A 27795-nucleotide genomic window follows, 5' to 3' on the forward strand; every position below is an offset into this window, starting at 1 on the left:
CTTTTATACTATGTATAGGCTTATAAAAGATCTTTTTTTTATCTTCAAACACGTGGGAAGGGACTACATGAGTATGAGACAGATAGAGATTTCCAAATATAACGATGATACATTGAACGTGTTGTCTTTGCAGAGGGAATCAATTGCATGCACAGCCTTTTCTACTCTCCCCCTCTCTACCCTTTTTCATTCGTTTATAAAACCTAGAAGAAGAAGAAGAAGAACACACACACACACAGAGAGATGGCAGAGTTTGCAAATGAAAAAGATAGATAATCTCCTTTTTTTCATCTGGTGAGTATTTCTTTTCTAAGTTTCAATAGGAGTTCCTAATTTTTTTTATTTGCAGATCTCCTTATAGCGCGGGTAAAATGCTCTTTAAATTTATTAATCTTGTTTAAATCTTTCATTGTTTTCCGCTATTATTAAAAATATCATGAAAAGGGTGATTAACTGATTCAGACTATGAATCTGACTCATTTCAATCCATTGATTTGAAGACTGAGTTTTAAAAGACCAAGATCAAGGGTGGTTAATTCCGATTTAAATGTATTTGGGTGATTTTTAAAATTTTTAAACTTCTAGGAGGATTCGCGCGAATAACACATCAAGTAACAAGTATAAAGAGAAACAAATTATATATAAATAGATTAACATATATAACTGTCGCTATTATTCCCTCGCTATAAACATTTTATAGCGATCGATTTTTTTCATCACTATAAGTATTTTATAGGGATTGATTTTTATTTTTTATTTTTTTACGTCGCTACGTGTATTTCATTAGCAACTGTTAATAAAATCCTTCGCTATTTATGATCCTTTGGCGGACGTTGTTTGATAAAGAGCAACAAATTATAAATAGATTAACATATATAACTAAGTGAGCGGCCACAATGCGGAACATACTATTTGATTAGGGTGAAGTTGATCTAATGATGTGCCTTTGTGCCTGGGTTTTTACAAGGGCACCCTTCAGTTTAGCATCCCTTTATCTATAAATAGCATATTATTTATAGGCAATTTTGTAAGAATGTTCTTGTAAACATACCTTCTAAATTGCATCAAAATTCTCTTAACCCTAGAAAGCGTAATTAAGTCCCTTTTTTTTTACCTATTTTTTTACACATTTTTTAAAATGTCCTTAATAAGAATGAGATGAAATCTTAATATTAAAAAAATCTTGAAAAGGGTACTATGGTTATTTTATGGAAACATGGCAAGATATTCTTATTGTTAGAAATATTATTTTACAAAAAAAAATTTATTGGGAAAATCATTTTCCAACTATAAAAATGAGGGTGATTACTCAAGATAAGGGCGCATGAAAGAATATGTACAACGGAGGGGCTTAGTTATAATTTTTAAGTAAATAAAATAGTTCACACAAACATCATTATACTAGCTTTTTATGGTAAACATCCATAGCTGTACATAATCAAAACGCCACCCTTGATATTTGATCAATTCACAACTGACTTTATACGAGCTAGGCTACTGTTGGATCAAACATTAAGGGAGGCACTCACTTTTGCCATACTCCCAACGTGCAGTCGTGTAGATAGGTGCGTGATGGCGCCGGAATCCGGGTCTGCGATCGCGCGGTGGGCAGAGGGCCTCTGCTGAGGTCTGCAATCACAAACAGAGGGGTTAGGGGGTCTGGGGTGGGTCCCGGACGACCACTTCGACACCCAAGTCAGATTCTAGGCCAACGATATAATGGACAACAAGAAATGGCTGAGGTATAATCGGGTTTACCAAGACCAATATGCGGGTTCTTTTCTTTGATAACTGGGTGGTCGGGTCAGAGGTAACAAGCAGGAAGGAGGGGGGGGGGGGGGGGGGGGGGGGGATGGGATTCGGGCGTCCAGCGCCTCTCTCCCCTCTCTCACTTAGGATCAGCAAACCTTAATAATTCTAGGTGGGCCTCCTTCCTTTAGCCGGCCTCGAGAGGGATCGGATGGGATCCAGTCCCGTTTTCTTTTCCTCATATCTCCTCCTCCTTTTTTTGTTCCAGCCCCTTTCTTTGGGACTTAATGGTGTATTTATACTTTGATCTCGCATGCAAATCTCCTTTAGGGGGCGCCACGTGGACTTTCTCATCATTTCGGAGAGAAAATCTTCTTTCGTTGGATTGGGCTGCCCCCCTTTGTGATTTGATTCATTTCCTTACACATCTTTTTTTAATTTGATTTTATTTCCTTTTTGTTTTAGTCTAAGTTACCTAGTTAATAGACTTTCTTATTTAGTAGGTAGTAATTATGGGATAGTTTCCATCTTTCTCAAGATGGAGTGGGGAAAGTTAATTTGTATTTATTCTCATAATTGAAAGAATAAAGGAATCTCTCATTTTAGTTAAAAGCTGGTTTTCGAGGATGACACCAGTTCCCTCTCTTTGTGGGTAACTGCCATCTGATAGGTCTAGAACCTATCATTTTGGTATCAGAGCAATCGATTCTTAGGCATGCCTAGGAAGAAACAACGTGCCACCAATCCGAAAAAGACAAAGGCTCACGTCGATCGCACTGAAGCACACGTGACTGAGTTGAAGGGGCAACTTGATGACAAGTCTAATCCCCTTCTACATGCAATGGGACGATTGTCATCACGGATGCCAACTATTACTGGTGACGGCGAGTTGAATGTTGGGAGTGAAGGCGGATCAATTATTGATAGTCTATATTCAAAATGTGCAAGGAGATGGGCGGATCCAAACATGCTTCGCATGAATAGACTTTCCTAGATATGATGGACATGATCCCCCTTGAATTTATATACAAGACAGAGCAATTCTTTAGTTATCATAGGACATCGGATCATGAGAGAGTTCTATGGGAGTCATTTCACATGGATGAGGTGGCTTCCACATGGTTCCAATGAATGTATAAAACCAAATCCATTCTTTCTTGGAAAGAACTTATAGAAGCACTATTATTACGGTTTGGTCTGACTGATTATGAGAACTTAGACGGGTTGTCGTGCAAATTAACACAAGGATCGAATACAATCTCAGTTTATCAAGAGGAACTTGAATGGATTGCAAATCAGGTTGAGGGGTGGACAGACAAAGCGCTAATGGGAACATTCACACAAGGCCTGCGAGAGGAGATCCGACAAGAGGTATTAATGTTCCAACCTTTTTCCTTAAAGTGTGCGATGGGTCTAGCTCAGCGTCAAGAGGATAAGTTATAACATTTGTGGAAATTAACACGCCTAGGCCTTAGTCATGTAGCATTGCCAACGAACTCTACGATGAGTCATACAGGTTTTGGAGGATTAACAAATGTTGAGTCGAGTGTTACAACCACCCCACCCAACCCAAAGAGTGGATCCGAAATTATTACCTCCCCGATTAAAAAGATCTCATCATAGGAGATGCGTAGTAGGCATGCACAAGGTCTTTGTTATTATTGTGATGAGCACTTCATGCATGTTCATCAATGTAAGGGCATGCAAATTTTTATGATTGAAGATTCATAGGAACCTGATATGCCGTTGGATGAAACTGGACACAATGCAGTGGTAGAAGATACACATTTTCCATCACGCCATGAGGACATGGCTTGGCTTCGGAGGAGTCAATGTTACACATCTGGCAACATTACATTTTGTGATTTGATTTATTTCCTTACGAATATTTTGGTGTTTGATTTTATTCCCTTTATGTTTTAATCTAAGTTATGTAGTTAATAGAATTTCTTATTTAGTAGGTAGTAATTACGGGCATGGTTTTAAATTTCAGTTTCGGTACCGGTTTCAAACCCCACCAAAATCAAAATTTCAACCGAAATTTCGTTCGAAATTCGACGAAATCAAAAAAGCCATTTTTTATCCCGTCTGAAATTTCGGCCGCCTGAAATTTCGATGGAAATTTCTGAGAAATATTAAATAATGAATAAAATATATTTTTTCCTAAAATTCCAGACCGAAACTGCAGAAAACCAAAATTTCGACCGAAATTCTCAAAACATTTCGGCGAAATAAAGTATGGTTTTGGGTATTAGTTGTTTCTGTCCGGACCGAAACTTGAAATTTCGGTCCAAAATTTCGGATTTCGGTCAAAATTTAAAACCATGATTATGGCATAGTTGCCATCTTTCTCACGATGGAGGGAGGAAAATTAATTTGTATTTATTCTCATAATTGAAGGAATAAAGGAATCACTGCATTTTGGTTAAAATCTGGTTTTCCGGAGGCACCCTTTCCATCTCTCTATGGGTAATTGTCATTTGATAGCTCCAGAACCTATCAGTATTGCCCACAAAGATTAAAGAACAAAAGGAAGGGGGATATGATTTTTATTTTTCAAGTAAAGGAATAAATATTGTTTTCTATTTTCTTCCTTAGTGATATCCTTTTAATCATGGTAAAATGCTCAATAAATTGTTAATCTCATTTACAAATTCTCTTATTTTATGATGGTTTTTGTATTTCTAATAAAGATGCATGAATCCAATAACTCAAATGATTCAATGAATTAACCTATTTATTGATAATTCTAATCGATTGATCTAACGATTGGTTTTGAAGGCCAAGATCAAGGTTGATTCCAAATGAAATGAATGCTAGCGATGCTTAAATAGATTACTGTAGGGAATTTAACCATCTAGAACTCACACCTAAACGCTAGCCGTTAGAGGGAGGGTGTCTATTCCCTTATAACCCATCCCCATCCTCATCACTTTACCGATGTGGGACTATTTACTTTTGCGTGGAACCCCAACAATCTCACTCTCCACGCGGAAGCAACGTGGACCGTCTCGCCTCTCCACACGGCGACAACGTGGGAACCACGAGATACTACACCGGGGTTTCCAAGATCTTCCTCGAGGGACATTCCCGCCCTCAGTGGAAAACCGGGTTTATCACGCTCTGAGCTCTGATACTATTTGTAGGGAATTTAACCGGGTAGAACTCACCCCTAAAAGCTAGCCGTTAGAGGGAGGGTGCCCATTCCCTTATAACCCATCCCCATCCGCATCACTTTACCGATGTGTGACTATTTGCTTTTGCGTGGAACCCCAACAATTACAATGAGCTCTAATGAGTGTTTATATAGCTCACAGAGATAAACACAGAAAGTAACTAAGATAAACATAGAAGGTGACAAAGATTAAAAAAAAAACTTAATCTATCTAGCTACCTCATCTAGAGTGGTTGCCTGATCTAGAATCCAGTCGATTAAATTATCAGTTCCACCCGGTTAAATTCCCTAGAGTAATCTATATAAGCAATCGCTCGCATTCATTTCTTTTGGAATCAACCTTGATCTTGGCCTTCAAAACCAATCGTTAGATCAATCAATTGGAATTATTAATAAACAGCTTAATTCATTGAATCATTTGAGTTATTGGATTCATGCATCTTTATTGTAAATACAAAAACCATCATAAAATAAGAGAGTTTCTATATGAGATTAACAATTTATTGAGCATTTTACCGTGATTAAAAGGATTTCGCTAAGGAAGAAAATAGAAAACAATATTCATTCCTTTACTTGAAAAATAAAAATCATATCCCCCTTCCTTTTGTTCTTTAATCTTTGCGGGAAATACTGATAGGTTCTAGACCTATCAAATGACAATTACCCACAGAGGGAGGGAAAGGCTGCCTCCTGGAAAACCAGATTTTAACCAAAATGCAGAGATTCCTTTATTCCTTCAATTATGAGAATAAATACAAATTAATTTTCCTCCATCCATCTTGAGAAAGATGGCAACTATCCCGTAATCATGGTTTTAAATTTCGACCGAAATTCGAAATTTCAGGTTTCGGTCTGGACCGACACCGAAACAGCTAATACCCGAACGGTACTTTATTTTGCCGAAATTTCGACAATTGTTTCCTGCAATTTCGGTCCGAAATTTTAGGAAAAAATATATTTTATTCATTATTTAATATTTCCTTGAAATTTCGGCGGAAATTTCATACGGCCGAAATTCCAGACGTGATAAAAAATGGCTTTTTTGATTTCGTCGAATTTCGAACGAAATTTTGGTCGAAATTTTGATTTTGATGGGGTCCGAAATCGATACCGAAACTGAAATTTAAAACCATGCCCATAATTACTACCTACTAAATAAGAAATTCTATTAACTGTGTAACTTAGACTAAAATATAAAGAAATAGAATAAAAAACCAAAAGATTTGTAAGGAAATAAATCAAATCACAAAATGTAATGTTGCCAAATGTGTAACATTGACTCCCCCGAAGCCAAGCCACGTCCTCATGGCGTGAAGGAAAATGTGTAACTTCCACCACTGCATTGTGTCCAGTTTCATCCAACGGCATATCATGTTCCTCCGAATCTTCAATCATAAAAATTTGCATGTCCTTACATCGATGAACAGGCATGAAGTGGTCATCACAATAATAACAAAGACCTTGTGCACGCCTACTACGCATCTCCTCTGATGAGATATGTTTAACTGGGGCGGTAATCATTTCGGACCCACTCTTTGGGTTGGGTGGGGTGGTAGTAACACTCGAACCAACATTTGTTGATCTTCCAGAACCTGTATGACTCATCGTAGAGCTCGTTGGCAATGCCACATGACTAAGGCCTAGGCGTGTTGATTTCCACAAACGTTATAACTTATCCTCTTGACGCTGAGCTAGACCCATCGCACGCTTTAAGGACAAAGGTTGGAACATTAATACCTCTTGTCCGATCTCGTCTCGCAAGCCTTGTGTGAATGTTCCCATTAGCGCCTTGTCTGTCCACCCTTCAACCCAATTTGCAATCCATTCAAGTTCCTCTTGATAAACTTAGATTGTATTCGATCCTTGTGTTAATTTGCACGACAACCCATCTAAGTTCTTGTAATCAGTCACACCAAACCGTAATAATAGTGCTTCTATAAGTTACTTTCCAAGAAAGAATGGATGTGGTTTTATGCATTCATTGGAACCATGTGGAAGCCACCTTATCCATGTGAAATGACGTCCATAGAACTCTCTCATGATCCAATGTCCTATGATAACTAAAGAATTGCTCTGTGTTGTATATAAATTCAAGGGCGATCATGTACATCATATCTAGGAAAGTCTATTCATGCGAAGCATGTTTGGATCCGCCCATCTCCTTGCACATTTTGAACATACACTATCGCTAATTGATCCTCCTTCACTCCCAACATTCAACTCGCCGTCACCAGTAATAGTCGGCATCCGTGATGACAATCGTCCCATTGCACGTAGAAGGAGATTAAACTTGTCATCAAGTTGCCCCTTCAACTCAGTCACGTGTGCTTCAATGTGATCGACATGAGCCTTCGTCTTTTTCGGATTGGTGGCACGTTGTTTCTTCCTAGGCATGCCTAAGAATCGATTGCTCTGCTACCAAAATGATAGGTTCTAGACCGATCAGATGGCAGCTACCCACAAAGAGAGGGAAATGGTGTCATCCTGGAAAACCATCTTTTAACCAAAATGCAGAGATTCCTTTATTCTTTCAATTATGAGAATAAATACAAATTAACTCTCCCCACTTCATCTTGAGAAAGATGGAAACTATCCCATAGTTACTACCTACTAAATAAGAAAGTCTATTAACTAGGTAACTTAGACTAAAACACCTCATCCATGATGGGGCCTTCCAAATGAATGCTTAGGATCACCCCCAAAATGTGGGCCCCTCTATGGTTTGTGAGCTCTGCTCAGATAAGCTTGTCTGAGCAACTGCTCACAAACAATTTCCTATATATATAGTATTGAGCAAGGTTTTAACTTTGGGTTTCGGGAGTGATTTCGTTCCTCACCGAAACTGAAATTTACGGCCAAAATTTTGAAATTTCGGATGAAATTTAGGGAAAGTATTATTTCCCAAAAAAAAATATCTTCCTTTTGCTTTAAATCCCTTAAATTTCGGCCTAAATTTCGGGGAAAATGAAATTTTGAAATTTTGGTCGAAATTTTATACCGTTTCGAGTATACCCGATTTCGGTTTCGCTCTCGACCGAAACCCGAAATTTCGGAGTTCGGTCGAAATTTAAAACCTTGGTATTGAGTTGAGTTTTTTAAACTATGCCATGTATCACCTGCTAAAATGATATTTTGGTTTTAAATACTTGTTTTGAGAGAGAGAGAGAGAGAGAGAGAGAGAGAGAGAGAGAGAGAGAGAGAGAGAGAGAGAGTTCAGTTTCAACTATAAAGAGTAATGCCCTTAATGATTAAAGACCAAAAGGGAGAGGTTTGCTCCTTTTCTTTTATTTGATGATCTTTTCCTTTTTCTATTGAAAGAATCAATATATGTTTTCCAATTTCTTCATGGGAGATCTCCTTTTAAACCTTGGTAAAATGCTCAATGAATTGTTAATCCCCTTTAGAAATTCTCTTATTTTATGATAGTTATTAGGTTTATAATAAAGATGAATTAACCTAATGAAAATTAACCAATTCGAAATATGAATAATTTCAATGGATTGACCTAGGGACTAGCTAGCTTTTGAAGGCCAAGATCAAGGTTGATTATGAAAGAGATGAATATTAGCGAAGCTTATATTAGATTTCAATGTGCTCTAATACTTATATAGAACTACGGGGATAAATATAGAAAGTGTTTAAGATAAACATACAAGGTGCTAACGATAAAAATCTTAATCTTACTTAACACTACAAGAAAAACACTTTATTGCGACGAAAAAAAATGTTGCTATTGTTCCATCGTTGTAAAACATTTATAGTGACGGAAAAATATTTGTTACCCTTTAGCGGCGGTCACAAAAATTCCGTCACACTATTTGTAACTTATCACCTGCTAAAATGATATTTTGGTTTTAAATACTTGTTTTGAGAGAGAGAGAGAGAGAGAGAGAGAGAGAGAGAGAGAGAGAGAGAGTTCAGTTTCAACTATAAAGAGTAATGCCCTTAATGATTAAAGAACAAAAGGGAGAGATTTGCTCCTTTTCTTTTATTTGATGATCTTGTCCTTTTTCTATTGAAAGAATCAATATATGTTTTCCAATTTCTTCATGGGTGATCTCCTTTTAAACCTTGGTAAAATGCTCAATGAATTGTTAATCCCCTTTAGAAATTCTCTTATTTTATGATAGTTATTAGGTTTATAATAAAGATGAATTAACCTAATGAAAATTAACCAATTCGAAATATGAATAATTTCAATGGATTGACCTAGGGACTAGCTAGCTTTTGAAGGCCGAGATCAAGGTTGATTCTGAAAGAGATGAATATTAGTGAAGCTTATATTAGATTTCAATGTGCTCTAATACTTATATAGAACTACGGGGATAAATATAGAAAGTGTTTAAGATAAACATACAAGGTGCTAACGATAAAAATCTTAATCTTACTTAACACTACAAGAAAAACACTTTATTGCGACGAAAAAAAATGTTGCTATTGTTCCATCGTTGTAAAACATTTATAGTGACGGAAAAATATTTGTTACCCTTTAGCGGCGGTCACAAAAATTCCGTCACACTATTTGTAACTCTTTCGCAATGGTTTTTCTTTTTTTGTAATCAGTCGCTCTATGTTTAATTCATCTATCCTAATTGCCTAATCTATCACCCAATCAATCCAAATGTGAGATCTTATATATTCTTTCATATTTAGTTCAGTTTGCATTAACTTGAGAACTTTTCTTGTTATCTATAGGTGCCCAGTGCAAGAGGACGGATTATAAATAGCTATCATATATAGCCAAGCACCCGCAATCACAGTAGAGGATAGTACTTCTGGCACGTGAGATCTAAGATCGACGGTTCATAGCTTCCTAGAACGACAAAGAGCAACCTACAAATATGAGAGGTAAAGAGTTTTCTCAAACACAATTGCATGCACGATGCACAACATGCATAATTCTTATTGTAAATAGAAAATTAGATATATTAAGATGAAGGTATGTGAAGCCCAACAACTGCCGAGGCAGTTGGCTCTTCGGCATAAAGTCACGGGTATGCTCCCTATTGACGAGTGTTCGAATCCCGCCTCCGACTTACCTGATACACGTGGTGTGTGTGTCGTTGCGTGTATCCGTAGGGACTAGTCCTACTCCCGAAGGGGTGGGGACATCCTACGTCATCAAAAAAAAAAACATCTATATTAAGAATATGCATAAGGAAAGTGATATTTCCACCCCATTTTATTTGCCTTTTCCTTTCAATTTTAGGGAAAAAACAAATTTAAGAGGGCGAAAGGGCAATCATTTTAGGTAAAAATAGGGCGGAAATGCTCCAAAAGTGGATGAAAATATTGTTCCCTGTTTATAAATTGCTTACTTTGATAACTAGTTGAAGTTGTGTGATATGCTTAAATGCATGTCATCTATAGGGGCTGGGCCTATAGCTCAGTAGTTGATGCTTTTTATCTCAATCTTGAGGTCGTAGGTTCAATCCTAGCTTACCTATCAAAAAATGCATCTTATCTACAGGTTCTTCTCGTGCCATCATATTGCTCGGGTGTAGCACATATTATTTTGGAACCTTTTTTTTGAAAAAAAAAATCTATATGTCTACATATACTTGTGATATAAAATTCTAGGGTGAAGTAGGTTTACAATTGACATAGAAAACAAGTATTGTTTTCCACTAGAGAAAAAAATTCGAGCAAAATGAGTTAAACATAAGCTGAAAATACCATCATGGTGAGCCTCATGTTGAAGTTTTAAAGAGATTGCCCCTAAAGAGCCAAGGAAACAGATTATCGCATTTAGATACCCTTGAGGAAGGGACATCCCACATTGAAGAAGGAAATCATGATATGGAAGGATCATCCTTCCAACACTAAAGAAGACTCACGGCAAAAAGTCCAAAGGAAAAAAAAGGAAAACTTACTTCCCTTTTCTTCATCCCAATGAGATTAACGTCAACCCCCAATAGTTCAGGAGTTGAGGAAAAGCTAGAGAATAAGGAAGTATATCCAAAAGTTGATAGATCTCCTGGATCACAATAAACAAGGCTTCACCTGAGTATGGGGTCATGCTCGAAGGATCACTTGTCCCCCAAGACCCACCAATTGCACAAATCCAGCTCGTGTATTTTGTTTCTCTTGATTGTCTTGAGTTTGTCTTCAAGGGTATCACGACCCTAGTTGTTTTGCCCTTTTCCATAGACATTGTTCTAAAGATTGGGTAGTGGTCCTGTTCCAGCTATTGTATCATCTTTCTTTTTTTAATATACTGGTAGGTATCCGCCTAACCCCAGCTTACTCATAAAAAAAAACATAAGCTGGAAATGATTGAGTCCTTGATCAATCAAGCCTCCTTTAGGATTTCACTGTTTTATTTTTTCATGGGCGACATCCATTCAAGATGGGACCAAAACCATCTCAGTATCCTCATAATGTTTAATGAGATAGGAAGTCTTGATTGCACATACATATCCTGATCAAGGAGCCTAGAACCTAGCATACCACTGACCCAAACCTTATAATTGAGCTTCACCATTGATCCCATTGGTAGTATTCCTGCCAATTTTATCTCTATGTTTTCATCATTCATTGTTGTTGTGTTTGGATTATAGGAATCAGGAATCGGTATTGAAATCAAATTCCAATCCTTTTCCAATCACTTTAATAAAGGGAATATCAATTCCGATTCTACTGCCTAGGTAAGCATTAGCATAAGGAATGGATTGAAAATACCACCTCTTTAGACGATATCAAAATCCGCCCGATATTCTGTCAAAAATTTGCCCTGCATTTCCTTTTACGCCAACAATGCCAATCATGAATAGAGAAACAGGCGCCGAATCTTTGTTACATGCCTAATTGACCGTAACACAAATAAACAAAGAAAGATGGAAAAGAGATTTGGTAAAGGTTAATTCGAGGCAACCGGACCTCTAACAGTTCAATTCGAGAGGAACCATGACCCTCCCAAAACATAAGTTTCTGTGCTTGGTTGTAAATTTTCTTCATTTCCATGATAATATAATTATTAAATGCAAGCACAAAAGTAGTTACACATCGTCAATCCTTTAGGCTACCTACAGGACGCATCATCGACAGCTAACTCCTACTATCTTAAACACATAAGTCATAACTACATTTTAACTAATCCCATATACACCATAATAACAAATGCACATATCATTCCTTCGCCCTTGAAATGACATTGCCCTCAAGGTCGAATAATTTGAGAAAATAGTCTATTTCACCCGGGTCTCAAATTCCTGGACACAATTTTATTGAACAAACACAATTATTATTATTAAAACCAACTGTCGCAATCATTTGTACCTCACCTTCAAAATCCATTTTGATCAATTTTGGAAAAAAGTACGATTCTTCATGAAACCACATCGAAACAATGGATTGATCGAACGGTTGAATAAAATCGAGATAATCCTTGGCATGATATTCGATTAAAGTGTCTCCGTCGTCAACAATTCGTGCATCTTTCTCCACCATAAGATCAACATTTTCAAAATTCAACTTTTATTTATCTTGGCACATTTCTTCGATTGTATGCTGATTTGTTCAAGTCTTCCGCAAAATCGCTGTCATCCTTCCATCAATTTTGCAACAGGCACTTTAATTTGTCGAAAACTATCACGCACGGAATTCAAAATCCCCCAAAATGTAGTCATTGTCCAGGTTTGATTGTTGTGATACCACTTGTTATGTGCCTAATTGGTCGTTACACAAATAAACAAAGAGAAGATGGAAGAGAGATGGGAGAAAGGTTTATTCAAGACAACTGAACTTCATGACGGTTCAATTCGAAAGGAACCATGACTCTCCTTAAATATAAGTTTCTATATTGGTTGCAAATTCTCTTCATTTCAATTATAATATAACTACTAAACCACACACAAAGATAGTTACACATCATCAATCCATTTGCCTACCTGCAAGATACATCATCAACAACTAACTCCCACTAACCAAAACACATAAGCCATAGACTACATAATAACTACATTTTAAACATTCCCATATACACCATAATAACACATGCACGTATCATTCTTATTCCTTGTTCCGGTAATCCAACTATGCCCTATGTATGTGGTATTGATACCAGACTTATCATTGAATCTCAATCGTTTGATAAAAGAATTTCATTTCTTGTTAAATGTGGATTTGTAATGAATTATTTATTTATTTATAACCGTTCATTTGAAGACTTATATCCATCAAATGGTCAGGATCATCTGATCACAATGATTTTTTAGCAGGCCCACCAAGCGTAGCTGACTTCGAAGTTCAAACATGACCAAAAACCCCATAGTATGGGACAAATGTAGGGGTATTTTAGTCATTTTAAGATTTTATTCCTCCAACGTTCGACTGCCTAAAATTCAAGCTTTCCAAAATTCAAGCTCCTTACCAAAAGGAAATTAGGGTTTTTTTCTGGGGTTGGCTCGAATTCAGACAAAATGAACTTCTCCTTCTATCTGTTCCCGCCCTTTTGTTCCTTTCTAAACACACCACGAAAACCCTTACAGGAGCTAATTTTAAGGGTTTCATACACTCCCCTTCAATTTTTAGGGTTTGCTTCACACGAGCTCAGATTCTTTATTCTTAATTTTTTGTTTACTGAATAATAACCCAAAATGGGATCTGCAACGGTCTTGGATTTAAATCCAATTCCCTTCAAATCCATCGATTTTGCTTCAGGTAACTCTTCCCAATTTATTCTGCATTTTGATAATGGACGCCCTTCTCCCTTTCTGTGACAATTAAAAGTATCAAATGCCAATGCACAGTTTTTATAATCATAGACAGCTTAATTCAATCTGGGTCTTCTTTTCAATAAGACCTAATTTGCATTTTTGGGTGTGTTTTTATTCTAGATTCTGTTCTAATTTGGTTTTAAGTGCTTTTGTAAGTATTTTTTATTCTTTTCCTGCAAATTCTTTTATTTCTAATTTTCTTCTCTCAGATATTTTTCATTATGTTTTGTGCTGTTATTAGGTTCCAATTGTTTTTCCCTTTAAAATCTTTTTTTTTTGGTTTTTTTTTTTAACTTGCAAACTTTTCTTTTTTCTGTTGGGTTTCTGTGCAAGTTCTTATTAGGGATTCTTGTTACTCCTATTTGATCTGTACTTTTTTAATTCAATTCAATTTCTGCAATAAAAATGAAAAACACTTCTGCTTAATTATCGGGTACATTTTTTGTTCCGATATATTTCTTAGCATTTTCTGTTTTTTAATTTTAATTGTTAATGCAACTATTTGTTGTTGTTGTTATTGATGTTGTTGTTGTTGTTGAATACTGTCTTCATTTTCTGCTTATCCTATTGCATTTGGGCCTCCTTGCCCTAGTTTCTTATTCTTGTTCTTTTTAGTCTTGATTTGATTCTCATTTTTCTATTTAAATTGTCATGTGGCCCACGAGAAGAAGGTTAGCAACACATCTTTGGGGTAGTCAATTCCAAGTAGGCTAGGAACACATTTTTGGCGTAGTAAAGTCCAAGTAAGTTAACAAGTTATATCATAGTGTGTTTAGGTAGTTGAGTTGGTCTATGAGTAGGAGTTAGAGATTGGAAAGGAGTTACTCTTGTCTATAAATATACCCAAGTGCAAGACATGTTTGCACTTGAACCAATTTTCTAAATTAAATTTTCATAAGAGACTTCATCTCACTCTTCATCCATTCGAAGAGCCCCTTTGGCGGATCTTAAGGTCTATCGATCGGAGGTCGACAGTGATCATTCATCAACCCCCGATTTTTCTTTACGCATCCGACTATGCCGGTTGGTATCAGAGTTAAGTTGTAGTTTCCATGGCTTCCAACGAAGAACGAGAATCAAGCAATGTATCAATAGAGATGATTAACACTCTCCAAGCTACCATTGATCAAATAATGGAGCAATGGGCACGGTTGAATTCCCTTGAGTGCGAGCAACCCCATATTGACGGCAACGATCGGTGAGGACTTCAAGATCCACACCCCGACACTAGAGTTCCTTATCTTTCCAAAGGAGGATTACTCTAGCGAGGAGGAGCTCGATGACACCTTCCATCCAAGGCATGCCTGTGGTCGAGTTCCACAAGAGCGAATCGTGATCACGACTTCTAGATTAAGGTAGATTTTCCAAGTTCAACGTTCAACTTTGTAATAAGACTTCCTCAATTTTCTTGCAGCGGTCAAGAGATTTCTTTTACTGCATGATACTACCCGAGGAGAAGAAAATGAAACTCGTGGCTAATAATCTTAACAGAGAAGCTTTGACATGATGGGAGCAACTCCAACTCTCTCGTACAAGGACAAGGAAGCGACTAATTTGGAAGTGGGAACGAATGTGTCAAATCCCTCTTGAGAGGTTTCTACCCATTGACTATGACTACGTACTCTTCCAACAATAACAAAAATTATCGCCAAGGTAATAGATCAATGCAGAATTATACATAGGAGTTCTACATGCTATCATCTAGGAATGATATCTCAGAGACCAAGATACAATGGGTAGACATGCTACACTAGAGGTCTTCGTCAGGCGATCCAAGACTAGGTCACTTTTTTTTTGAATGGCTCCAACTTCCAAGACTAGGTCACTCTTCACCCAGTTTGGACTCCATCTAAGGCAATGAATATGGCGAGGTGAGTTGAGGCCATGCTCAACTGATTGTCCTCGAGGACTCCTTACGTGAGTCAAGCCGTGACACGGTGACAGAGACATCACAGGCAGCGATCCTAATAGTGAAAGAGAAGGCGGTTAGTTCTGAATCCTCCCTTTGGACAAGTAAGCCTGTCCAGGTGTTCCTACGCGAGGAAGAGGATGTAGAGGTGATGTTCCATCTACTTCGGCAACGACCTCAGTTCCACGATGTGATCTGTACAGTCGTAGTTCAAACAACAAATCTTACGCTACAAGTGCAATCAATTAGGTCCTTGATTGAACCAATGTCCCTACGGCAGCTGGCGTACTACCAATCTGCCATTTGTGTTGAGCATGGAGAGGATGATTAAAAGCAGTGTGATGAACATGAATATGAAGAAGATCATCATACAAAAGATATCATACCTGCTAATTGTGCTCCCAGGCAATCTTTGGTGATATGGCGTGTGATGTGCACACAAAATTTAGAGGAGTTCACACCGCACAACAATCACTTCAGATGCGAGTGCATGGTTAAAGATAGAGTTTGCAACATCATCATTGATGGAGGTAGCAAAGAGTTTGCAAAATATCTGGAGGTTGCGTGTTGATAGGAGAGCTATCAAAAAGAGAGTTTTTATATGGTGTGTGGCTGTATAGTCCAGTATTTTTCAAAAAAAGTACTGTATGGCCCACTCCATAGGGTGATCCAAACCGTTCATTTGCTAGGCCACATTGTAAATAGTTTGTGTCCCAAAAAGTCATTTACATAGGATGATCCTAACCCTTCAATCTATAGAGGGTCTTTTCTTTGATAAATTCGTAATAGTTTAATGATATAATGGTTAATAGAGCATGTTAGGATTGTTCTTACTGTTTTAAGAGATGAGAAATTGTGCTTGAACCTTAAGAAGTGCAGTTTCATGACGAGTTAGCTAGTCTTTTGCTTTTTACTAGGATTCAACAGTATACCGTATCCGTACACATATCGATGAACAAAAAAATCATAGCTATTCAGGAGTGGCTTTCACCTTATAGTGAGAGTGAGGTCAGAAGTTTCCATGGCCTTGCTACTTTTTATGGAAGATTTGTCCCTAATTTTAGTACTATTATAGCTTCTGTGACTAAGACCTTCAAGAAAGATTTGTACGGATAGAGGAAGCTGAACAGGCATTTCAGCTTCTTAAGAAGAAGTTGACTCAAGCTTCCACTATGGTGTTACCCTACTTCAAGAAACTATTTGAGGTGGGGTGTGATGCTTTTGGAGTTAAGATTGGAGTTTGATTACAGGAAGGTAGGCCCATTGCGTTCTACAACAGGATATTGAGTGATGCTCGCAAGGGTGTGCTGAGGTTCTTTAACAACCAATCAGTTTCCAGTCATATGCATGCCAGATAGATTTCCTATATGCAGTACACTATTTTTGAAAGCACAAGTCAGGCCAGCAGAATAAGGTGGCAGGTGCATTTAGTAGGCGTATTACTGTGTTTACTATAATGACTACAGAGATCAAGGGATTTGACGTCTTAAAGGACATGTATTCTTCATTTGAGGATTTCTCTTAGGTTTGGGCAGATTATCGCACTGGAGGGCAGTATGACTACCTTGTTCAAGCGTGATATGCCTCTTGTAAAGGTCACAGAACGCTATTTTTGGCCAAAAGTACGATGGGATGTGGTTTGATTTGTCGAGAGATGCATTACTTGTCAGACTTCTAAAGGCCAATCCTAGAATACGGGGTTATACATGCCTCTTCCGGCTCCAAATGCACCATGGGAAGACCTTTCTATGGACTTACTGTTGATCTTCTGCAGACTCAATGAGGTATGGATTCCATATTTGTTGAGGTTAATTTTTTTAGATGGTTCAATTTATCCCTTGCAAGAAGACGCATGATGCAGCGAACATTGCACATCTCTTCTTTCGAGAGGTTGTTCAACTTCATGGAGTGCCGTTGAAGACTACTTCTGGCCGGGATACTAAGTTCTTGAGCTTGTTCTGACTTCTGAACGACTTTATGGCGGAGGTTCGATAATTCTTTGTGGTATAGAAGTGCCTATCACCCCAGATGAATTAACAAACAAAAATGGTGAACAAGACAGTTGACAACATGCTACGAAGCTTATCAAGTGAGAGGCCAGAGCAGTGGGATCTTGCTCTAGCTTAGGCCAAGTTTGCTTACAACAACATGAGCAGATTCACTGGCGTGTCACCGTTTGACGTTGTCTTCGGGCGGCTTCCAAAGCATACTTCAGATTTGGTGCCATTCAATCTGGGATTGAGCCTCTAGCTCAATTGGTCAAGTCTTTGTTCTTCAAATTTGAGGTCTGAGGTTCAATCCCAGCTTACCTACCAAAAAAAATGTTCTTCTATTTATTTTCTTGGCTATCTAGCTTCCATATTCTTCTTAGCATCTTTCTTTTGATGCTTCCTGTTCTCGCTGTTGTTATTGTTCTAGGTTTACTCCTCGTCTTTCATTTTTCATCCTTTGTCTTTTCTTATCTTGGTTCTTTGATTTTCTTGCTCTGTCCCTGCTTGGGTTTCTTGCTAGATTTTGCATAAGTTTTGAGGATGGATTTTCTCATGATTCTCATTTTTTTTGAATTATTCTTTGATTCTCATGTTAACCTCTTGCTTCAGGCACGAAGAACACAGGTAGAGGCAGGCCTCGTCCGATGCCAAAAGTGGCTGCAGATGATGTTAAAGTGGACCCCAATGAGGTACCGGCTACAGATCATAAGGCGAAAAAGAGATGCGAGCCTGAGAAGAGTGGAGAACATTTAGCTTCTCGCAAAATGCCAAGACGAGCTGCTGCCTGTTCAGATTTCAAGGAAAAAAAATCTGTCCGTTTATCTGAAAAATCCTCTATTGTTGGGATTAAACAAGACCACATGGTGGACGAGGAGATCCTTGCTGTTCGGTTAACTGAAAACGGGCAAGATGATCCAAGACCTAGCAGAGACCTTGTGGATTTTATTTTCCATGATATTAATGGAGTACCTCAGCCATTTGAAATGTCCGAAATTGCTGACTTGTATATCACTGCTATTATCATGCCTTTATATGAAAGTTCAGATAAAGATAAGGGAGTCAGATGTGAAGGTTTCGGACGAATAGAGTCTTGGGCAATCTCTGGTTATGAAGACGGATCTCCAGTAGTTTGGGTTTCAACTGATATTACAGATTATGATTGCGTTAAACCCGCAAGTAGTTACAAGAAGTTTTTTGAGCACTTCTTTGAAAAGGCGCGTATATGTGTTGAAGTTTTCAAGAAATTATCAAAATCTAAGGGTGGAAATCCTGACTTGAGTCTCGATGAATTGCTTGGCAGAGTTGTTCGTTCAATGAGTGGAAGCAAAAACTTTGCTGGGGGAGCACCTAGCAAGGATTTTGTTGTGTCAATGGGTGATTTTATCTATAATCAATTGGCGGGTTTGGATAAGGCATCGAAAAAAAATGATCAAATTCTCACAGGATTGCCCGTTCTTGTTGCCCTAAGAGATAAGTGGAGTACGAGTATCAAATTTAAGAAGCCGGCGCCAAAGGTCTTAGAAGGGAGCTTGAAGATTAAGAACGAAATGAAATTGGATTGTTCTGGTTCTTCCTCTGGTACTGTGAAACAACCAATTACTCCAGAAGTTTAAGCCGTTAGAGATGGCGTTATTTAATCTTTTATACTTTAACACTCCCCCTCACGTGTGGCCCCTCTTTTTAGGATTGGCCTACATGTGGCCCCTCTTTTTGGGTTGCCCATTACATGTGGATTTTTAATATCAAGGAGTTTTGAACGCAGACAATTGCTATGGGAAATTATATGATGGCGGGTCGTATAAACATGTACCCATCATCCCATCCTTGATATTTAATCCAACAGAAGCTCACTTTTTGAGGAGCTGTTGTTGGATCAAATATCAAGGGTGGTACTTCTGACATACCACCTTTACGTGTTCGCAAGGCCTTTCATCATATAATTTCTCATTGCGCTGATACCATGTGAAACAACCAATTGCTCCAAAAGCTTAAGCTGTTGGAGATGGTGTTATTTAATCTTTTATACTTTAACAGGTACAATTGATGAAGATAAGGACGGGAAATTGGCACGGTTATTGCAAGAGGATGAGGATTGGAAATCAATGAAACAAAAGAAAACTCGGCGTCCTCCAAATTCTTCAAATAAGTTTTACATAAAGATAAATGAAGACGAGATTGCAAATGACTATCCTTTACCTTCATATTACAATACATCTGTCCAAGAAATGGACGAGTATGTCTTTTTTGAGAATGACATGGGTTTATGTTATCCTTCAGAGCTTCCCCGGAGCATGCTTCACAATTGGTCTCTTTATAATTCGGATTCGAGGCTTATTTCTTTAGAGCTCATTCCGATGAAACCATGCGCTGATGTTGATGTAATGATATTTGGGTCAGGGACTATGACAGAGGACAATGGTAGTGGGTTCTGTTTTGACGATGAACCGGGACAGTCTTCTACTGCGTCCGAAACAGTGAATACGGATGGCATTCCTATTTATTTGAGTGCAATCAAGGAGTGGATGATCGAGTTTGGGTCATCAATGGTCTACATATCGATCCGAACAAACATGGCATGGTATTTCCTTTTCCCTTTTATTATGAGCGTGTAGTACCTTAGATTTATCATCAATTGTCATCAATTAGTTCCTTTTTTTTTTCTTTTTTTTGACTTTTTGTCCATGTTACATGGATTCTTCTAAATAGGCGAAGAATCCGTGACCACAACTTTTCAATTACTGCACGTTTTGAGTTTTACACATCCTAGTAGTAAGTTTCTCGAATGGAAATAAAATATTATATCTACGTAACCTATTAAAATTTGGGATTTGCTGGGGTCCATTACAGAAGATGTTGCAAGAGAGAGCAGCCACATAGCCTCACTTTTCAACAGATTTTGTCTTATTATCGGAGGTCGCTGCACCCTCATGCAATAGCCGGTCCACGAAATGCCTTCTGCAATGGTCCCTAGCAAATCCATTAAAATTTTCAATATATTACTTATTACAACCATATTATTATTATTATTATATATATATATATATATATATATATATATATATATATATATATATATATATTTTTAATGATTAAAATATTTTGGCGAATCCACGAATTGTCCTTTTTGAGGTTTGCCGAATCCGCACTTGATACCCATGTAGGATTCCGACACTCATATCCGTACTGATGCAACATAGCTTTTTATGTGTTTTCTCCTGGTATCAAGAAATTGGTGTATGATTTTGGGCTTCTTCTCAACCTTCAGGTACAGGCTTGGCAAGCCGTCGAAGCAATATGCGCCATGGTATAAAACGGTCTTGAAAACCGCAAGGCTTGCAATAGGTATCATCACCTTGTTGAAGGAACAAAGCCGGGTATCGAGACTTTCATTTGCAGATGTAATCAAGAAAGTGTCGGAGTTCGATAAAGACCATCCAGCTTATATTTCTTTGAATCCAGTGGCGGTGGAGAGATACGTAGTTGTTCATGGGCAAATTATTCTCCAACAGTTTGCTGAATATCCAGATGAGATGATAAGGAGGTCTTCTTTTGTCACTGGTCTTTCTGTCAAAATGGAAGATCGACAACATACTAAATTGGTTATGAAGAAAAAGGTTGTAGTGACAAAGGGAGCAAACTTAAATCCGAGGGCAGCAATGGCACCTGTGGTGTCAAAGAGAAAGGCAATGCAGGCCACCACTACTAGGCTTATCAACAGGATTTGGGGAGAGTACTATTCAAATTACTTGCCAGAGGATGCAAAGGAGGAACAAAGCAATGAGTTAAAAGATGAAGAAGAGGCTGAGGAGGAGCAAGATGAGAATGAGGAGGGAGTGGAGGAAGAGAATGTATTAATTCAAGAGATTGCTCCCAACCCCCATTTAACTACAATACGATATAAGTCCAACTCTACCATAAAGGAGATCAAATGGGATGGGGACTCAGTTGGTAAAATGGGCTCAGGTGAGACTCTCTACAAACGTGCGAATGTTCGTGGTGACATAATTGATGTGGGTAAAGCTGTATTGATGGAACAAGATGAGTTGGAAGGTGTGCCAGTTATGATCTTTGTAGAGTACATGTTAGAAAAATTGGATGGTGGGAAAATGGTTCATGGGAGAATGCTAAAGAGAGGATCTCAAACTGTTCTTGGGAATGCGGCAAATGAAAGGGAGGTTTTCTTAACAAATGAGTGTTTGGAATTTGAATTAGGGGATGTTAAACAAACCCTAGTGGTGGATATTCGGTTGATGCCATGGGGACATCAACATAGGAAGGAGAATGCCAATGCTGATAAAATTGACAGGGAAAAAGCAGAAGAGAGGAAAAAGAGTGGACTGCCAAAGGAGTACTACTGTAAAAGCTTGTTTTGTCCTGAGAGAGGTGCTTTTGTTTCTCTCCCTTTTGAAACAATGGGTCTCGGAACCGGTTTTTGTTACTCTTGCAAACTAAGAGAATCTCAAGTAGAGGGATTTATAATAAATTCTTCGGAAACTAATTTTATCTACAAGAGGACTGAGTACTATGTTCATAATTTTGTTTATATGAAGCCTCAATACTTTGCGAACGAAACTGAGAATGTGGGGACATTCAAGGGTGGGAGAAATGTGGGACTTAGAGCTTACGTAGTGTGTGAATTGCTGGAGATTGTAGTGCCCAAAGGACCTAAACAAGCTGATCCACAATCTACGCATGTCAAAGTCAGGAGATTTTATAGGCCCGAGGACATTTCCTCCGAAAAGGCATATAGTTCTGACGTCAGAGATGTGAGATTTCTTCTGAGAATGATGCATATTTATGCTTTATAAAGTCTTTGATGAGAATACTTCTATAGTTCTATGTATTGTTTTTGAAATTCTTTCTTGGCCTGCTACTCTAAAATTCTCTTATGTGGGATTCCAGGTCTATTACTCTGAAGAAGTACTTAGCGTGCCAGTAGAGACAATCGAAGGCAAGTGTGAAGTTATAAGGAAGCACGATCTGCCATATTTGGATAGGCCCGCAATATTTGATCCTATCTTTTTCTGCGAACATATCTATGATTCTACTAAAGGATCCCTCAAACAGGTACTTTGTCCCTATTTCTCTTTAAAAATTTATCACAATGCTAATTCTAGGTGATGATGGATTTTAAATGCACCACGGCTATGTCACAAATATCGTTCTTGGGAATTTCTCGGCAACGGAAAATCTCGAGATATATTAATTTTTGTTTATTTTTGGGGTTTATACCAGGAAAAAAAAGATGAAATGAAATTATTTAAAAATATATATTAAGAAAAAATATAAAATAAAAATCATAATAAAATTATCGTAAAAATATCGTGATATTATCGCAATAAATGAAAATATCACCATATTTTTTAAATTCTTGGGATTATTTCGGGATTTTGTCATTTTATCAAAATATCGCGATAAAAATTATATATTTTGAAAATATCGGATATATTGTGGCATTGCACCACGGAGCATTTTTTATGGATTTTACAAATTTTTCAGGTAACTAACCAAGTTGTGTTATGTGAACAGTTGCCTGCTAATGTCAAGATAAGGGCATCTTCAGTAAAGGTGGTGGTCGACGAGAATGCATCAAGAAAGAAAAAGGGAAAGTGCAAAGAAGGAGAACCCGATTTTGATGAGCTAAAAAATGCGCATCAACAGAACCGCCTGGCTACTCTAGATATTTTTGCTGGTTGTGGTGGCTTGTCTGAAGGGTTACAAAAATCTGGTGAGATTCTTATTGGTTCATCGTATTTCAGCTTAAGTGTATTTTTCTTTTCTTTTCTTTTTTTAATTTCTGATTTTTTTGTTCATGGTGATTTATTGGCTGTTTCTATAAACTTTCAGGGGTTTCGTTTACCAAATGGGCGATTGAATATGAACAGCCTGCAGGAGAAGCCTTTAACCGCAATCATCCAGAGGCATTGTTGTTTGTTGATAATTGCAATGTGATTCTAAGGTGATTGCTGCATTTGAAGCATGGCTTCCTTTTTAGTTTTACCCTGCTTTTTTATTTTGTGTTATTTGATTCTTCTATTTTCTGTCTTAATTTTTTAGTCTCTCTCTCTCTCTCTCTCTCTCTCTCTCTCTCTCTCTCTCTTGTTTAGCTTTTTTTTTCTCTACTTGGGTTTACGTATAAATGGTTTGAAATGCAGGGCTACAATGGCAAAGTGTGGGGATGCAGATGAATGTATCTCAACTCCTGAAGCTGCGGAATTAGCTGCATTGCTCGGTGAAGAGAAGATCAATAGCCTACCAATGCCGGGTCAAGTTGATTTTATCAATGGAGGGCCACCATGTCAGGTCTAATAATAATCTTCCCGTCTTACCATAGGCCCTGTTTGGATTGCAAGAAAAAATTTCTCGAGAATTTTTTCCTTGATTTAGAGGAAAATGATACGATTATAGTTAATTTGGACAGATATTTTCATAAATTGTAAGTCCCTCTAAATAAAATTTGAATAGGGTTGGTTCCAATTATCTTTTTCGTGTGTAAAAAAAGTAAGAAATTTTAGAAATATTTTTCCTTTCCAAATTTTTTTCAAAATTCTTGCCATCCAAATAGGGCTAGTTCATTCTTTTAGTTTCAGGATCTCACATGCTGAGCACCATCACAATTAGTTCTTAAATTTTTAGGAAATCATTATAATTTTGTTCAAGGCCTATGTTTTTTGCAGGGCTTCTCTGGCATGAACCGATTCAATCAAAGTACATGGAGTAAGGTCCAATGTGAGATGATCTTGGCATTTTTGTCTTTTGCGGAATATTTCCGGCCAAGATTCTTTCTTTTAGAAAACGTGAGGAATTTTGTATCCTTCAACAAAGGACAGACATTCCGTTTAACTCTCGCGTCACTTCTCGAAATGGGCTATCAGGTGTTGATCTTTTGCATAAACTTAAGACTGGATTTTTGAAATATCATTTTGAAGAAATCAGCTATTTAAGTTTGCATTTCTGCGTGATTTTTTTAGGTGAGGTTTGGTATTCTAGAGGCTGGAGCCTATGGTGTTTCTCAGTCTCGGAAAAGAGCTTTCATATGGGCAGCGTCTCCAGAAGAGATACTCCCTGAGTGGCCTGAGCCAATGCATGTTTTTGCAAGTCCAGAGTTGAAAATCAGATTGCCTGGAAACTATCTATATGCAGCTGCAAGGAGTACTGCTGGAGGGGCACCTTTCCGTTCCATAACTGTAAGGGATACTATTGGAGATCTCCCGACGGTTGGAAATGGAGCGTTTGCAACCCAAATTGATGTGAGTTTTGTGAAAAAAATACAATTACTCCAAAAGTTTATGTTGTTAGAGTTGGTGTTGTTTAATCATTTGTACTTCAACAATCCCCCTCAAGTGTTGCCCATCTTTTTTGGGGGGGTTGGCTGTACACGTGGATTTTTAATATCAAAGAGTTGTTGGGTTTTGAACCAAGGACTTGCTGTGAGGCAATAGTTCTAATACATTGTGAAAACCTATGTCACAGATATCTCTGATATTTTCAACATATCATGTTTTTATCGCGACATTTTGATAAAACGACAAAATCCCGAAATAATCCCGAGATTTTAACAATATTTTATTTTATGTTTTTCTTAAATTTATATAGTTATATATTTTTTAAATTATTTTATTTTATCTTTTTCCCCATATAAACCTGAAAAAAAAAAAATTAATATATCCCGAGATTTTCCCTTGCTGAGAAATTCTCGAGAACGATATTTGTGACACAGGTGAAAACAACAAATTACTCCAAAAGTTTAAGCTGTTAGAGTTGGTGTTATTTAATCACATATACTTCAACGGGAATTGCTAGCGTCCATCGCAAAAGGCATTTCACGGCTGGTCTGTCACACATCAGACCAGCCACCTCGTGAATGGAGACAAAAGCTATTGTCTTCATTCACGAGGTGGCTGGTCTGACATGCAACAGACCAGCCGCGAAATGCCTTTTGCGATGGACGCTAGCAAATCCCATACTTCAACAAGTTTTTTGGTGGATAATTTTCTGAATACCATTTACTTCTTTATTACATTTTCCCTGCTCTTACTAGGGCTCCTTGTTTTTGTCTGTCACAGTATAAAAACAACCCTGTGTCCTGGTTTCAAAAGCAAATTCGAGGAAACATGTTGGTCTTAACTGACCACATATCAAAAGAAATGAATGAATTGAACCTTCTCAGATGCCAGAGGATTCCAAAGCACCCAGGTGCTGACTGGCATGACCTCCCAGATGAGAAGGTACAGCTATCCTATTGCAACTGTTAAACAATTTATAACAGTTTGGATGGTCTAATGTTTTTTTTTTAAATTTAGCTGGCTATTTTATCATTTTTGAGTTGATATGAGGCTTGATATGGAATGCACAGGTTAAACTGTCAAGTGGACAAATGGTTGATTTGATACCCTGGTGCCTACCAAACACAGCCGAGAGGCACAATCAGTGGAAGGGACTGTATGGAAGGTTGGATTGGGGAGGAAACTTCCCAACTTCCATTACAGATCCCCAGCCCATGGGTAAGGTGGGCATGTGCTTTCACCCTGAGCAGGACAGGATTCTTACAGTTCGCGAGTGTGCACGGTCTCAAGTAGGTCCTCGATTTCCTTCTTCTATCATCATCATCATCATCAATTCATCATCATAAGTGCTAGTATTGCCACTATCTTAAATAGTTGATTTGTCAAAGCCCCTGTCGATTTTACATTTCTATCTATAAACTCATGAACGTGCATAGAGCTACACATTCCAAAAAAAAAGGTTCTATTTTCACCTGCAGCATGAATAGACATTGTTTTCTCAAAACTGTTACTCAAATCCCTTTCTTAGCAAAGGAACTAGTCTGTAATATGCTCTTTCAAACGTGGACTAGGGAAACATCTATCATCATCTCTGAATCTTTAATACCCTCACTTATGCTTCACTTTCAGTTCTTTCAATGACTTGAGATTTTGCTTGAATATTAATCAAAATTAAGCTTCAAATAACCCTCGAGAAAAATTTTCTTGTCTCAATAATGAATTTTTCCCCTCAGAGTGCAAAGGAGATAGCAGGCGGACTAGCTAAATCTGGTGTAAAAAATATGTTCCAGTCATTGGGCATCCTCTGCCCAACGATATTTAGCATGTCCCATTTTAATAGCATTATCTGTTTAATAAAATGGGTTTTCTTCCTCTCTGCTATAGATCAATGCTTTTAACCGTCTTTACATGTTAATCAAAGCCAATTGATGACAATTTTATTCTACTTTGTTATCTTCTACTCAAGCTACCTTATCTCTCAAGCCCCTGTAGATACTTTCCTATAAAATGGCATATAAAAAATGGATCATTTCTCATAACCTTCCACGAAAACCACCATCTTAACCCACAATCTGCCAAAGAGGTTCAGACTTTGAAATAAGCATGAACTCGCCCAAGTAAAGAATATAGTCATCCTAAAAGACCTTTTGCTGTCTATAACCACACCCAAAGACATTTTTCTCATATTTTTACATTTTTACCATAATAATTTAAGATAACCAAAACAACCTTATAGATAATAATAATGTTGATGATAATAATAACAATAATAATCTCAGATGACCAGAAAAACCTTATATATGCATGTAAAGTTGTTTATAAATATATATTTTAACCTTTGTATTATGTATGCATGCAGGGTTTCCCAGATAGCTATGTTTTTTGTGGTAACATTCAAAGCAAGCACAGGCAGATTGGCAATGCTGTGCCTCCTCCTTTGGCATTTGCATTGGGGAGGAAACTCAAAGAAGTTGTGGATGCAAAGCGGTCTTCAACTTGAATGGATTTTATACTTCTGATTAGACTATATCATTCAAATAAATTCACAGGGAAACTACTAAATCTCTTTTAGCTATTTTTCTCTAAATATTACTGCAACAAATTTACAATTATCACATGCTTTGAGTTTTATCTATTCTAATAATAAGTTTTTTATATAAAAAATAAAACACTATATTTTCTTAACCCGCCAAAATTCTGAATATATTACTTGTTATAGTCACATTCTTATGTAAAAAATTTAAAATTAGAACACCCCGATAGAAGGGTGGTGTGGCCCAAAGTAGTTGCAATTAAGAATAAGACAATTCATCCAACAAGAAAGGAAAGACCGTGTCATCCATACGGTTAGGTTTATCACATGGAGAAGAATTCTGAGGCACAGCCTATATCTATGGCAGGGACCAAGGATGAGTGGTTTAGATCATCCAAATCGGTAGTACCCATTGTTTTTTTCTATTTCCACATA

General features: G+C 37.6%; 1 protein-coding gene across 3 annotated transcripts; it reads left to right on the top strand.

The window, feature by feature from the left end:
- Window positions 1-203: 203 nt before the first annotated feature.
- Window positions 204-27439, top strand: LOC143864759 (DNA (cytosine-5)-methyltransferase 1B-like). Of its 3 annotated transcripts, XM_077375565.1 has the most exons (14): window positions 204-294; window positions 9620-9772; window positions 18151-19119; window positions 19576-20119; window positions 20807-22307; window positions 22444-22608; window positions 23071-23269; window positions 23389-23500; window positions 23697-23844; window positions 24219-24416; window positions 24513-24791; window positions 25608-25769; window positions 25898-26116; window positions 27187-27439. In XM_077375565.1, the coding sequence occupies exons 2-14, from the start codon at window positions 9766-9768 to the stop codon at window positions 27325-27327; spliced, it is 4644 nt and encodes a 1547-aa protein (XP_077231680.1). In that variant the 5' UTR covers window positions 204-294; window positions 9620-9765; the 3' UTR covers window positions 27328-27439. The 3 variants fall into 3 exon arrangements, with proteins under 3 accessions (XP_077231680.1, XP_077231678.1, XP_077231681.1); XM_077375563.1 differs by lacking the exons at window positions 204-294; window positions 9620-9772 and adding an exon at window positions 13284-13585; XM_077375566.1 differs by lacking the exons at window positions 204-294; window positions 9620-9772 and adding an exon at window positions 17247-17835.
- The last annotated feature ends 356 nt before the right edge of the window (window positions 27440-27795 follow it).

Source organism: Tasmannia lanceolata, unplaced genomic scaffold (assembly GCF_043159265.1).
Source record: "Tasmannia lanceolata isolate RefF3 unplaced genomic scaffold, GAP_Taslan_0.1 ptg000054l, whole genome shotgun sequence".
Classification (NCBI taxonomy): domain Eukaryota; kingdom Viridiplantae; phylum Streptophyta; class Magnoliopsida; order Canellales; family Winteraceae; genus Tasmannia; species Tasmannia lanceolata.